Raw genomic sequence first — 14,327 nt, 5'->3', positions numbered from 1 at the left:
GCTGGAACGGGCTGGTCCATTGGGCTTGATGCGGACTGAAATGATGTGTTCCAGGCAGCCCTTACAAAAGACTGATCTTACCAAGATGACAGAAGCCAAGAGATGGTGTTGCCCGCTTCCTGGAGCCCGTGGTGGTGGGGGAAATTCTCCTCTGCTGCCTATCAGCGTATAAATACAGGCTGCCTCTTGCCTGGAATCCCATCTCTCCAGCTAGCAAGCGGAACACTCAGAATTAATTTCAGAGGTGGGAAAAGGGCTAATGATTTATTTACAGCTGGAAGAAGGCAAGTGTGTCTGTGGGGGAAACAGCGTGGGCAAGGCAGCGATTTGGCTTCCTCCAGGCACGCTGGGCCTCGGCGTCTCCTGCTTCCTGCAAAGTCATTTTTTTAAAACACTGTTTCCCAGCTGCGAACACGATGCAGATTCGAGCTAGATCACCCATCCGTTTTAAGCAGCACATTTACTGGTTTTCTGGCCTGCTTGCATACTGCTTTTATACTAGAAGGCCTCGAAAGCAGTTTAGCCAAAGGTTTAAAGGCAAATTACGATTAAAGCATAGAGCCAGTGTGGTGTAATGGTTGGAGCATCAGACTAGGAATGGAGAGACCTGGGCACTCTACCATGCAAGCTCACTGGGAGACCTTGGACCAGCTGCGCTCTCTTTGGCAGGCTAACCTACCTCACATGGTTATTGTGAGGATAAAATGGAGTGGTATTTTGAGTAAAGTTGGTAGATTTTACAAGAAGGGCTAGGAAAACCTGCTTTGACTGATTGCAGTCAAATGATGTGGTAGATGATTTTCTTTCTTTCCATTGTCTCTGATGAAGTGAGCTCTGGCTCAAAAGTTCATACTAGAATACGTGTTGTTAGTCTTTATGGTGTCTTTGGGCTTTTGTTTTGTTTGACTGATTGCAACCAGTTAAGAGATTGGAAGAGTAACAGAAGCTCACCCATTCTGTCCTTCGTGCCCAAAGCCTTTTATTAGCATTAACTGTGGCGCATGTTACAATTCCACAAACCCAAAAAGTATGGCTCTGTTGAAATGAGATTTGGAATCCAGGGCTGGAAGCTGATTGTCAAGCCCTGGTTTAAGGTAATCATGGTTGACTGTAGATCCAGAGGAGTTAGCCGTGTTAGTCTGTAGTAGCAAAATCGAAGAGTCCAGTAGCACCTTTAAGACTAACCAACTTTACTGTAGTATAAGCTTTTGAGAATCACAGTTCTCTTCATCAGATGCGAGTTCTCTGCGACGCATCTGATGAAGAGAACTGTGATTCTCAAAAGCTTATGCTACAGTAAAGTTGGTTAGTCTTAAAGGTGCTACTGGACTCTTTTCGATGGTTGACTTTAACCTCTGTTCAGAGGTAACACCACACCACAGCAAGTGTTGAAGAGGAGAGGAAGTGCCCGAGCCCATAGCATGTTCTCAGTCTCTTAACTGTGGTTACGAGATGTGGAAACATTACTTACGCACTGAGCCATAAGGAGGCCCATGTCTAAGATGTAGTGAATGGGATGTTGTGTCGGGTGCCTGTGACTGAAATCTTTCTCTCTCATTCCCTTCTTTCTCCACAGGATACATGCACACTGGGATCTGAATATCTCTTTCCGCGAGACCTCTTGCAGGTATCAAATTTTGGGCCCGCTGTTTGTATGGTAGGCCAAGATGTTTATATGATAACACATTAACGTTGGCTTGTGGATGCTTTTGGATGCCCGTTTTGACGTGTCAGTTGCGTGGCTTTGATCTCTTGTCTTCATTCTTTTCCTTCTTTCTTTGAATGGTCAGAGTGGCAGAAATACTGCATTTATCTTTGAAAGTGTGGTTGAAAGAACAATTCGCATACCAAAACTGTCAGGTAAAGAATCTTGAGTTGTGCACCTCTGTGTGGAGTTTGGCATGAAATGAAGCGATCTTAACCCTATGCCAGGGCTGCAAATGAACTCACATTTTCTCAGGGCTTTTTTTCAGCTGGAAAGCGGTGGAACGGAGTTTCGGCACCTCTTGAAAATGGTCACATGGCCGGTGGCCCCGCCCCCTGATCTCCAGACAGAGGGGAGTTTAGATTGCCCTCCGTGCCGTGGCATGGAGGGCGATCTAAACTCCCCTCTGTCTGGAGATCAGGGGGCGGGGCCACCGGCCATGTGACCATTTTCGCCAAGGGTGATTTAAACTTTTAAAAACTCCCCCCTTGTTCCAGCTGACCCAAAGTGACGTCATTGTGCGGTCCTGAGTTCCACCACCTCTTTTCCCAGAAAAAAGCCCTACATTTACTGCAACGCAACTCAATTCAATTTTTTAAAAAATGTCTAGTGAAACATTAAGTATTTTTATCAAGAGATTGCTCTTGTCTCATCAGATAACCATGAGTGAATGTTAGACAGCACTGATCCGATACTCTTTCTTTGCTGCTGTCTCTGGGGAAGCCCATGTGTGGTGCATGAAGGCAATGCTTTCCCTACCTGTGATTAGATGCAGAGAAGTTAGCCGTGTTAGTCTGTGGTAGCAAAATCAAAAAGAGTTCAGTAGCACCTTTAAGACTAACCAATTTTATTTTAGCATAAGCTTTCAAGAATCAAGTTCTCTTCGTCAGATGCCTGATACAGAGACTGGTCAAACACAGAAGAGCAAGAGAGGGAAGAGGCAATTAGGGGGGGAGGGGGAGGGAGCAATCAAAACATTCCTTTGCTAGTATATGTAAACATCTCCTTTTGGTGTGTGTATCAGTTGGCTTCAAAGGAGTTTGCCCTGTTAGTTTGTAGAAGCCAAACAGCTAGACCATCCAATTCCAATGCAGTATGGGCCTTCGATAACCCCAGCTGTCCCTGCCAGATGCATCTGACAAAGAAAGCGTGGGCTTTCGGGAACCACAGATCTCTTTGTCAGATGCATCTGGCAGGGAGAGCTGTGGTTATCGAAGGCCCATACTGCATTGGAATTGGATGGTCTAGCTGTTTGGCTTCTACAAACTAACAGGGCAAACTCCTTTGAAGCCAACTGATACACACACCAAAAGGAGATGTTTCCATATACTAGCAAAGGAATGTTTTGATTGCTCCCTCCCCCTCCCCCCCTAATTGCCTCTTCCCTCTCTTGCTCTTCTGTGTTTGACCAGTCTCTGTATCAGGCATCTGACGAAGAGAACTTGATTCTCGAAAGCTTATGCTAAAATAAAATTGGTTAGTCTTAAAGGTGCTACTGGACTCTTTTTGATTTTGCTACCTGTGATTGTACCCAGAGGTGGAATGCTTCTGGATTGAAGTTCTGAGGAGTTGTCATGGCTAGTAGCTGTTGAGAGACTAGCCCAACATAGTTAAGCTGCTAAAAAGACATAGCAAACATTGATGCTCTTACTTGCTCAGTTCGTATTCAGCAGCTTTCTGGTTGTCCAATATCTGGCTAGATGTTAGCCAGTACATGTAATGGCCATTAGGTGGGTTTCTGTGTTGGACTGCAGTAGAACCTCAGGATTGAGTTCCGGTGTCTGAGGAAGGGAGCTGTGACTCTTGAAAGGTTCTACTCTGAAAATCTTGTGGGTCTCCGAGGTGCCACTGGACTCAAATCCTGCTGGCCCTTAGCTTTGATAGCTTTAAATAGAGATCAGAAACACTCACGAAGCACATGTCTGTCGACAGTTATGATAGCTAAAAGGAGCCTACATTTTCAGAGGCAGTATATCAGTAATACTTAATCTGCGGGCTTCCTAAGAGCGTCTGGCTGTACCAGGCAGTTGCATTTGATGGCTATCTGATCTAGCAGGAACTTCTGATATTCTTATGACCAAACTTTGCAAAGAAGTGTTCAGACTGCCGATTTCGTTGTGCAACTGGGAGCTCTCTTGCTTATCAAATCTCTGGTATTTCAGGTTTTAAAAACTGCAGGCCAGGAAGTATAGAACGGGGTTACAGGCCTAGAGAACAGTGAGCCAAAAGAATGTGATGGAGGGGCAGAATGTTGAAAACTGGCTGTTACGTGTACGGCCACAAAATCAGAGGCTTATTCTTGAAAAAAAAAATGGGGTCTCCTTGGAGTAGGTTCCTCGGGTCTTTGGCTGTTAGGTGTACAGGTCAACGATTAAGCCTTAAGATGTGTGTGTGTGTAAGGAGATGACTTGTATGTTGTGAAGGCAGAAGGTCTGCCTTTACCCCCATGGTGTCCCCGAATTGCAGCTCTTGGCATCTGTTCACTTAAGTGGGAGAAAGTAAAGGGGAGGGAAGCTGCTGGGAATAGGGTTACAGTAGATCTGGTGTTCTCAGCCACCGCGAGTCATTTTTCTTCGCCTGGCCTAATCCGAGGTCCTCTTTCTCAGTCACCCTAGAATGTGGCAGAATCTTGGAAGGCTGCCACGGAACGTTGGCCGCTGGCTTTTATGTTATTTTCCAGAGTGCGATTTGGTGGCGATGGAAGCCTTCCTGACCTTTTCCCCCCGAGGTGTCTTGTGTCGTAACGTAGGCATCTCAAGGCACTCCTGCAAAGCCTTTAAACAAAGGAAAAAGTCCCGCGCACCACCTTGTGCGCCTGTGGTTTTGGGTTCCCCCACCCTCAAACGTGCCCTGCCTTCCCTCTTTCTCCCTTTTCTCCCTTTGATCTGTCTTCCCGAGCCAACGAAGGTGCCTGCCTGTTTTGTTGCACAGTCTGGTCACCTTGGAGTCACTGTCTCTGTGCTGTCCCTGATGAAAGAATGTTTAATTAGGTACAAACAGGTCCCTTGCTATGGCGCCAAATACTGACACGGTGGAACTCCTTTATTTTTTTCCTCTCCCTAAAAGGGGAAGATTACAATCTCCCAAGGCCTCATTGGTAATCCTTTCTCTTCAGTGCTTTGAAGTTAGAGCATGGCTGATATTTTAGTATGGTGCCTTCATGCGCCTTTCTATCCCCCACCTTTTCAAGGAAGCGGCCGCATGTGGCGACACTCCCTTTGTAAAAATGCATCATACCTTCCGCCGCTTTATAAAAACGCTTCCAAACTGCTCCATAAATGAAGCGTTTCCCCCCTCATAGGTTTCTCCCTGTCTCTCTCTTCTCCCCCTTCTTTTTATTTCTCTCAAAGACCTGTCAGTATTCAAAGCCTCTCAAGGCCTAATGCTTCAGGGAGTTCAGCTAAGCATCTTCCACGGATGGAGGACTCTTGTTTTCGCTTTGATTCCAAGGGGAATTGCTAGGAACTCAGATCTTTTCTAGAGTTCAAGTCCCTCTCAAGGGAGCATTGTCCATCTGAGTCAACAGAGGGCAGAAAGAAAACTTGTTCAAGTTTGTGGTTCTCTGGGATGCATTTTGTGGTGGGCGAAACAGTCTCCATGAATGTCAAGTATTAAAGCTCTTAACAGTTTGCAAAGGTACAGCCTATACCGTACGTCTTTGTATTGCATTTTTGGCCTGCCCTCGGCCTTCTTCGAAGTCTTCTTCTGGGCAGGGGCCATAGGCCCAATGGTAGAGCATTTTGCATGCCGAAAGCACCAGGTTCAATCCCCAGCATCTCCAGTGGGAGGAAGAAAGGAAGAAAGGAAGCCTTCAGTTTTAAAAGGGGCACGTCGTAGATGAAGTGTGAGACTTTGACCTGAGCTCCTGGAGAGTCGCTGCCCCTCAGAGGAGGCAATGCTGACATTGATGGGCAAGAGGTCTGACGCAGTATAAGGTAGCTTCAGGTGACCAACAATGCAATCCTAAAAAGAGTTACTCCAGCCTAAGCCCATTGAAATCCATGGGCTTGGATTGGAGCAATTCTTCTTAGGATTGCTCTGCAAGTCATGCATAAGAGAGGGCCAATGTGGCGAAGTGGGCAGAGTCTTGCGTTTGGACTCAAGATCCTGGGGTTCAAATCCCTGATCAACAATGGAGTTGACTGGGTGACCCGGGAGCCAGTCACTGTCACTCGGCCGGGCGTACTTGTGGCTCTTTAAATTGCTGCCGCTTAACAAGCTACCCAGGTTTGCAGCATACGTGCTGTTCTCTCCTCAAGCCTGCGGCCAAGCAGGGGTGTCTTTGTTCCCTCTGGACAGTCTTGGCCGTTCTTGAAAGAGCGTGTTATGTTATGTGCTGTCAAGTCGCCTCCAACCTACGGCAACCCTATGAAGGAAAGACCTCCCAAACCTCCTATCACCAACAGACTTGCGCAGATCCTGCGAACTGGAGGACGTGGCTTCTTTGATGGAGTCCCGCCATCTCATTTTAGGTCTTCCTCTTTTCCTACTGGCTTCCACTTTTCCTAGCATTATTCATTTTTCCAGAGAATCTTGTCTTCTCGTGATGTGACCAAAGATGGCCTGTTTGATTAGTCAGCCTCCCGAGCAGGACGTTCTTCCTGCAGGCCAAGCCAACATAAACAAGCACACTCCTGGCTGACAAACCCAGGACACGGCCGTCAAAAGAGCCAGTCAGGTGAAAGAGGTGAGAAGTGCACAAACAGGTTCTGTTTGGCGACACACCTGTTTGGTTTTCAAACAGCAGCTGGAGAGCACGTGATGGATGGGCATGCTGTTGTTTTAACTTGAAAGATTGGAAGGTATTTTTTAAAAAGAAAAATAATCTCTAAGGTCTAAAGGCGATGCCTGAGGATAATGCGACTCGTGACAGCAACTTCCGGCTCGAGGAGGGAGATGGGCACTCCAGTGGTTTGGTAACTTCCTCTGTGGAGTGAGCCCTTCACACGTCAACTCTTCAGCAGAGAAACCTCTGCGTAGATGAACATACAAAATTCCCACCTGGCCCATCTAACTCACAATAGTGAGTTCTCCAAGGTCTTTTCCTGCCTGCTGCCTGAGATTTTTAACCGGGAGATAGGACAGTGCACCTGAGAGCCTTTGTATGCAAAGCCGGGGCTCCGTCTTGGAGGATCACACCCCTGTCCCTAAGCGAGGCCGCTTGCGGGACAGCTTGGTGCTAGTTTTGATGGAGAATGGCCAACAGGCATCTTTAAGCAGGGGAGGGAAGTCATTGGGGGGTTGGTTTTAATCTGTAAGTTTTAACTATGATTTGTAAGCCTCCTTGAGCCAAGAGGAAAGATAGGGGATAAATATTATAATAAATGAAATGAAATGCATTTGGCCAGAATCAACACATGCAGTGTGAACTGGTAGAATGCTTGGCGAGCATGAGAAACTGTTCCACCTGAGACTCCAGGTGAGCAATCACATTTTTAATGCTGCTCTGTGTAAATAAAGAACTCTTTGCAAGCATAGCAGGGAGAAGGCTGGCCTGAAGTCTTTTCTGCCAGTGTGCTAGCTCTCTGCTTGCAGGGAGTTCTGTTTTTGCATGGGGAAGCATTCACTGATGGTATCTGATGGTATCTGCAAATATAGTTCTCTCTGTCACTTCAGAATCCTGCAGCCTCATGCTGTGTGTGGCCCCAGTTTGTGTGGGGTACTGGCTAAGCCTTTTAGGCCTCACACAAACTGGGAGTTTGTGTGATGAGCCCGCCGAACGTGTGGTCAGAGTTCATCTGGCATGATGACAGATCATCGTGCCAAGGGAACCCTTGGAAATTTCCCCTGGAAACCCAGAATTCTGTGCAACATAGTGTGAAATCCACCCAGGTGCCCCATTAGAATTGCAGCCCGTGTGCTGCTTGCATAGATGTCAGCAAGCCTTTGCATTAAGAGCCCCGTTGCTCTGCGGTCAGGCCAGGATCGATAATATAGACGCTTGATGGATGTCGAGCTGGAAGATTTATAAGCGCCGGCAGTGGTCCTGTCGGGGAAGCCAATGAAGAGAGGTGGCCCAGGCTGGGGAGGGTGATGGGGGGTGGTGTCCCTCAGAACTCAGGTAACTGTTGGTCTGCCAACTGCTGGCGGGGGGAGAGTTTTCAAAATTAGCCAGGCAGTCTTCTCTTTCTTCCCCCCCTCTCCCCTGAAGAAACAACCTTTCAGTAGGTTGTGGGTGGAAAGAAAGCTTCCCCTAGACACAGTGTTGTCCTGTATGCCTGGAACCCCCCTCCTAGACACTGGAGACCTGCCACCTTGTTTGTTCCCCCACCCCAAACTCTTCCTTTCAGATTCCATCTCTTCAATGACACCTTTGGGTTAACCTCTTGTTCTATCAGTACTGGGGAGCCAGTTTGGTGTAGTGGTTAAGAGCGGTGGGACTCTAATCTGGAGAGCCGGTTTTGATTCTCCATTCTTCCTCTTGAAGCCAGCTGGGTAATCTTGAGTCAGCCACAGCTCTCTCAGCCACCTCACAGGCTGACTGTCATGAGGATAATAACACACTTTGTAAACCGCTCTGAGTGGGTGTTAAGTTGTCCTGAAGGGCGGTATATAAATCGAATGTTGTTGTTATTATTATTATATGCTCCCCCATATAATAACTCCCTGCAGGTTACCCCATCCTCTCAACTTATCCACTGACAGTAGATGGAGAGGTTCTATTTTCCCCAATCCCCGCTGTGTTTATTTTCCATTTGCATTCAGTATTTTTTTTAATATAAAGAAGCTAGCTCCACCTGTACCATACAGTACCGCAACCTGTCACTTCAGGAATCTAGTGCCTCCGAGGTAAGCTACAAGAGATGAATTACGCAAGGAGGAGCGTGTGAAGGGAGTTGCAATGTTTGTTGGGAAGCTGAGTTTTAAAAGAGATTGGAAGGCTTTGTCAATTTCCTCTCTCTACAGAGCCAGGGAGATGGCTGTTCAGAGGGTTTGTTAATTTCCTCTTGGCCTCTTAGAAGGGGAGGTGAAACTGTCCGCCTTCAGGAGGCAAAGAGGAAATTAACAAACCCTCTGAGAAGCAATCTTTGCTGGCTTTGTAGAGAGGGAAATTGACAAAGCCTTCCAATCTCTTTTAAAACTCAGCTTCCCGGCTAACATTGCCGACTCCCTTCACGTGCTCCTCCTCGTGTAATTTGTCTCTTGTAGCTTGGCTCTCAGACTGCCACGAATCTGTATCCGTAACTGATGCAGAGTCTCAGGAAAGAACAACGTAATTGGGAGAGAACTGGCAGGTGTGGGAATGCTTCATCACTCGCTCTTGCCTGCCAGTCCTCCCCTGCGAATCGCTCCACTCCCATTAGCATTGCAAGGCTAATATGGGCCTGCCAAAATATGTGTTTGCTTCGTTGGATGTAATTACATGCACCTATATTTGCTTGCATTCGTCTGTTGCTGCAGTGCCCTTGTGCAGTGTGTTTTTCAGCTGGGGTTTGGGCCTTATTCCACCCTCAAAGGTAGTGTCTGCCAATGGTGCTATCCAGGGCTTTTTTTCTGAGAAAAGAGGTGGTGGAATTCAGTGGTGGAACTCAAGACCGCACAATGACGTCACTTTGGGTCAGCTGGAACAAGGAGGGAGTTTTTAATAGTTTAAATTGCCCTCGGCGAAAATGGTGACATGGCTGGTGGCCCCGCCCCCTGATCTCCAGACAGAGGGGAGTTTAGATTGCCCTCCACGCTGCTCGGCGGTGTGGAGGGCAATCTAAACTCCCCTCTGTCTGGAGATCAGGGGGCGGGGCCACCGTCCATGTGACCATTTTTAAGAGGTGCCGGAACTCTGTTCCACTGCGTTCCCGCTGAAAAAAAGCTCTGGTGCTATCCAAGATGAGAAGGAGGAGGAAGAGAAGACAGCCTGCTTCATGGACCCAGCCTCTGTGTTCCACTGGAGAATGCTTAGCTTAGGTCCCGTAGTTATTAACGCTGTGGATTTGCCCAGCTCATCAGAGCTTAGTTTCAAAAAAGAGATGTTGCATGATTCACAAGAGAGCCACACCAGACACCTTGCCCCTTAATCCCAAATGTCTGGGAAGGCAGTTCGGCTATGGGGTTTCATTCCTTGCCTTTTAAAGAAAATATGTATGGAGCCAGTTAATCGACCCTAGCGTCCTTATCCTTGCATGGATGATGTTCAGACCTGAGCAGATTAAATTTTATTGCAAAGCCTGGTGCTTCAACTTACTGTTTTGGAGTTTCCTCTTCTGTTGTTCATTCTTATGCATGGCCTGGAACTTCAGTTGGCAGCATTTGATGTGCTCCTCCTCCTCCTCCCCCCCATTGTAAACATGCTGCTTCTGTGATGTGGAGTTGCAGTTCTTCTTCTTCTGCTTGGAGTGACAGATGTCTCCTTGGGATGCAAAGAGCCCTTCAGAAGGCAAAGAGGTATAGGAGAATGTAGGTCTATAGATGTAGAGGGCTGGCTGTCGAGATGTATCAAGACTGAGAGAAGAGGAAGACAGAGATTGAATAAGAACTCGTTGGCAATGACGGAATGCCCTAGACGGCAAGGGGAGCTACTCTGTAGCTTGCAGTAGGCCCTTATAGGACGTGTGCGTGTGCTGCAGAAAGTGGCAGCTACATGTCTAGCTAACCCTCATGTGGCAGTAACTTCCAATTAGGAAAACGTGTGATGTGATGTCACCATGTCATGAATTTCCTGACTCTCACTGCTATCCCGTGATGTGGAAGCAGAGCTGAGGAAATACACATCGTAGCGATGTTGCGTGGCTTGCTTCCCTAACTGCATGGGGAACTAGACACCCAGTCTCCTATTTTCAGTGGCAAATACGCATTTACTCTGATGTCCAATTTCAGTCTCTGAGAGTTGAGTCTTTTAACAAAAATGCTTTATTAAATACAGGGGGAAAGCTATTCTCTCTTCAACGCTCTCTTTCCTTCTCCTTTCTTCAGCAGCCCTTTCCCACGTAGTTTCTTCAGTCTTTTCATCTCATCTTTGAAATTGTCATGCTCATCTCTGTAGAGGCCATAGAAGTGAAGTTTCCTCTTAAGGCCAGAGTCAATGTTGTGGGGAGGATACCGGTCGTAGACCTCCTTCCGCTTGGCCATGGGCGTCTCACTGAGCAGCTTCACGACTTTCATGGACTGCCTATCAGTGGGCCGAGCAACCTCTCCAAATATCCGTGCACTCAGGCAGGCCATTTGTAAGGCGTAGTTGGAAAGGTTCGAGGACATCTCAGAGGGCTAGCAGGGCACATGTGTGCCCTCCTTGCTCCACACTGCTACCCATGCAGTCCTCCCCAGACAGGAGCGCGAGTTGAGTCTTGAAGACTTGGGCGAAACAAGATCTCCAAAGTGGAAGCGGCATTACTCCTTAATTTCTAAAGAGACATGTATCTTGTGGCATTGCAAGCTCACAGGCAGGCGGGGTAGTTAGGAATGGAGTTGCTGGGAAAGAGAAGGGGTCTCATCTCATCTCAGCGTATCGTAAAGTGGATGGCTCCGAAGGAAGAGCCGCTTAATTGGGAGGAAGGCTCTTTAGGCTGTAGGAAGGCTGCAGACTTGAGCCAAAGGGAAATGTGGGATTATAAATATTTTAATAAATAAATACACTTTGCTCAGCGGGTATCGGGTAGAGTCCGGCCCATTGGATTTCAGAATCTAGTGGAGATCTTAATTCCAATATTTCAACATCTCTGCCTTGTCACTGGAGCAGGCGGAAGAAGTAGGCGGAACCTTCTCTCTCGCTTGGGTTCATTTGCCTGAGGCTGATCCAGGCATGTCAGAGGAGAAACTGGCACAGCTGTTTGTGGGTTGCAGTACTTGCTTACTGTTGAAACACAAAAAGAGTCCAGTAGCACCTTTTTTTTTTTATTTTACACAGACTAACACGGCTAACTCCTCTGCATCTATGACTATGTTGAAACACAGTTTTGCTTGGCAACGTATTCCCTCCTTGTGGTCTCACGCCCTCCCTGCTCACTGGTTAGCCACTTGATCTCAAGACGCGAGAGCTTGACCCAAATCCTTGAGTTGCTCATCTTCAGGCTTTATCCTTTTGGGTATGTTCTGTCCACCATTGTCTGGCAAAGAACGGTATTGGCTGTGCAACCAGCAATTAGGGAGGCTTTGTCATGGTGCGTTGCAAGGTGATAAGAGGGGAGGGAGGGAGGGAGGGGGCTTGGATCAAGGTGAGCTGTCCGCTTCATTTGGCTCACCTTCCTTTCTTCTGGCTGACTCAGAGGTCTTGGTTTTACCTGCTGAAGGTGTTTTGGAGAGGATGGCCTTGCTTGGCTGATGGAGACATTTTCCATTTGCAGGCTGGGCTCAAAGCAAGGCCAAGAGGGAGCCCGCTTGTTCTCCTTAACGCCCCTCACCCAGCAAAAAGGGAGGCTGCTAAGCCTATTTGAATGAAAACGTGAGGCTAGAGAAGTTAGCCTCCCTTGCGAGTGTTAAAGCTAGGCTGGTTTAAAGGACACACTGATGTGGGAGGGGGCTTTACATTCAACCCATTCCGACATCCATCACGGAGAATATTATGCTCTTCCAGTTACGCAAACTGTGCCAGCTTCCCTGCGAGCCAAGAGCTTGACCGCTTCATCTGTGCTTCTAAAAAAAAATTAAGCGAGTGGCCAGAATGTTCTGAGCCGTGGGGAACATTTAAGAAAGAGACAGCAAGGAAGCGGATGAACTTTTTGTGCCGAGAAATGCCAGATTATTGACCTATTTGCTTTAGCGTTACTAGGCAAACTCCAACCTTGCTCTAAAAATGTGACGATCCTCCTAGAGGATCTTGGCGACGCTTACCAAACTATCTTGGCTTCCCTCATGCTTAGCCTGGCGAGGAACTCTCAGATTTAGCTTTCAGTGAAATTAGGGCGGCAACTGATTATTATTGTTGTTGACTGTGTTTCTGTCCTGTCCTGCATATCCTCCAGGCCCTCAGGGCGACTAACAACCACGTGTAAGAGCAATAGACAAAGATGTTTTGAAGCAATCAGCAGAAATCGATGTTATGCTAAATTCTTTTTGGAAGAATCGTAGGGTTGGAAGGACCTACAAGGTCATCTAGTCCAACCCCCTGCACAGTGCAGGAAATTTACAACTACCTCCCCCTACACCCCCAGTGACTCCTGCTGCATGCCCAGAAGATGGCAAAACACCGTCAGGATCCCCAGCTTAACTGGCCTGGGGAAAACTGCTACCTGACCCCAAGATGGCAATCAGCATTACCCTGGGCATGTAAGAAGGGGCCACGAGAACTAAGCACTGATGTCACCCTTCCTGCCCTCCCCTCTCATGATCTGCCTCTGGTTCACAGCATTAGAGGAAGATCTCAGTGGCTGCCTAAAAGTTGGAGTACTTGAATCAAGAAGGCTCTCTAGGAGGAAGTTGCATGCAGTGGGAGCAACTTGTAGAAAATGAACTAACATGGATTCCAAAGAGCGCTGTTGGGATTAGATCAAGGTCCATTGAATCCATTGTTCTCTCTCTCATTTTGTCCTTAATAAGTTCCCAAGCAGAGTACAAAGGCCCCACTACCTCTCCTGCTACCTGTTACCCAGCATCTCATGCTCAGTGGTAGACTACCTCCAAATGCTGAGCTTCTGTTTAGCTGTCTTGGTTTAACAGCTACCACTGATGCATGTGTTTTCTCCAGCGCAGGGCCTCTCCAGTCCTATGATGCATTTCTGGCAGCGAATAAGCACTCAGCTTTGCAATCAATTGCCAACTTCTCCTTCCTGTGATAGCTCTGTTTTAACTGTCCACAGGAAACTTCTGAAACTCTGGTCTTCTGACCTTACCCAGAAAAGGCGGAAGGCCTTCCACACACACTTCCACACAGGCTTTTTGCTAGCCCCTTTTATTTTACCTTTCTTGACTTTTGGTAGCTACAAAGAGAGCCTGTGTTTAAGTAGCGGCAGGGCTTTTTTTCAGCAGGAACGCGGTGGAACGGAGTTCCGGCACCTCTTAAAAATGGCATGGCTGGTGGCCTTGCCCCCTGATCTCCAGACAGAGGGGAGTTTATAGTATTCTATTCCAATACTGGACAACACTTCCAACTACTTTGTCAGATTGCACAGGGAAGCCATTTGAAATTCATAAGCATAAGCACAATTTCAACAGGAAAGAAGAGACTTTAAGAATGAATAGAGCATGGTTTCTAGTCCTGAAAAACACCAGGCTAACAAAAGACTGTATACCCTACAATAGCCCTGCAGAGAAGATTAGCATATCAAGCACCAATCCATATGCAAAAGAACCTCCCCAGGATACAGTGAAGCCTCCCTCCATTAGCATTCCACACCCTGGGAAACTCTTACAGGATGACTCAGCCCAACCCCACCTTCCTGAGTAGATATAAATGACCTGCCAACACCTTTTCCACACTGTGACACTGAGAGATCTCTGTCTTTTGGTGCTACACCTCTGAAGATGCCAGTCACAGCTGCTGGTGAAACGTCAGGAACTACAATGCCAAGAGCACGGCAATACAGCCCAGAAAATCCACAACAACCAACGTTTTCCGGCCGTGAAAGCCTTCAACAATACAGAGGGGAGTTTAGATTGCCTTCTGCCTGGAGATCAGGAGACGGGGCCACTGGCCATGTGACCATTTTCACCAAGGGCAATTTAAACTTTAAGAAACTCCTCCTTGTTCCAGCTG

At 47.5% G+C, this 14,327-nt stretch overlaps 2 protein-coding genes across 10 annotated transcripts in view; one reads left to right on the top strand and one right to left on the bottom strand.

Annotated features, from left to right (window-relative positions):
• The window catches only part of SAMD11 (sterile alpha motif domain containing 11), a 180,895-nt gene that overhangs the window by 70,262 nt on the left and 96,306 nt on the right, over positions 1-14,327 (top strand). For 8 of the 9 annotated variants that reach the window (XM_055001074.1, XM_055001073.1, XM_055001077.1 and 5 more), the window contains exon 4: positions 1,577-1,627. The exons of the other annotated variant lie outside the window; for it this stretch is intronic. In XM_055001074.1, the coding sequence (XP_054857049.1) occupies positions 1,577-1,627 (51 nt within the window). The remainder of the gene's footprint in view (positions 1-1,576; positions 1,628-14,327) is intronic. 9 annotated transcript variants of the gene reach the window in all.
• LOC129344450 (28S ribosomal protein S33, mitochondrial-like) lies at positions 10,571-10,894 on the bottom strand. Its single transcript, XM_055001084.1, has one exon. It carries the CDS (start codon positions 10,892-10,894, stop codon positions 10,571-10,573), a length of 324 nt encoding a protein of 107 aa, XP_054857059.1.

The sequence above is a fragment of the Eublepharis macularius genome, chromosome 17 (genome assembly GCF_028583425.1).
Source record: "Eublepharis macularius isolate TG4126 chromosome 17, MPM_Emac_v1.0, whole genome shotgun sequence".
Taxonomy (NCBI): domain Eukaryota; kingdom Metazoa; phylum Chordata; class Lepidosauria; order Squamata; family Eublepharidae; genus Eublepharis; species Eublepharis macularius.
This window is presented reverse-complemented; position numbering and strand designations above follow the sequence as displayed.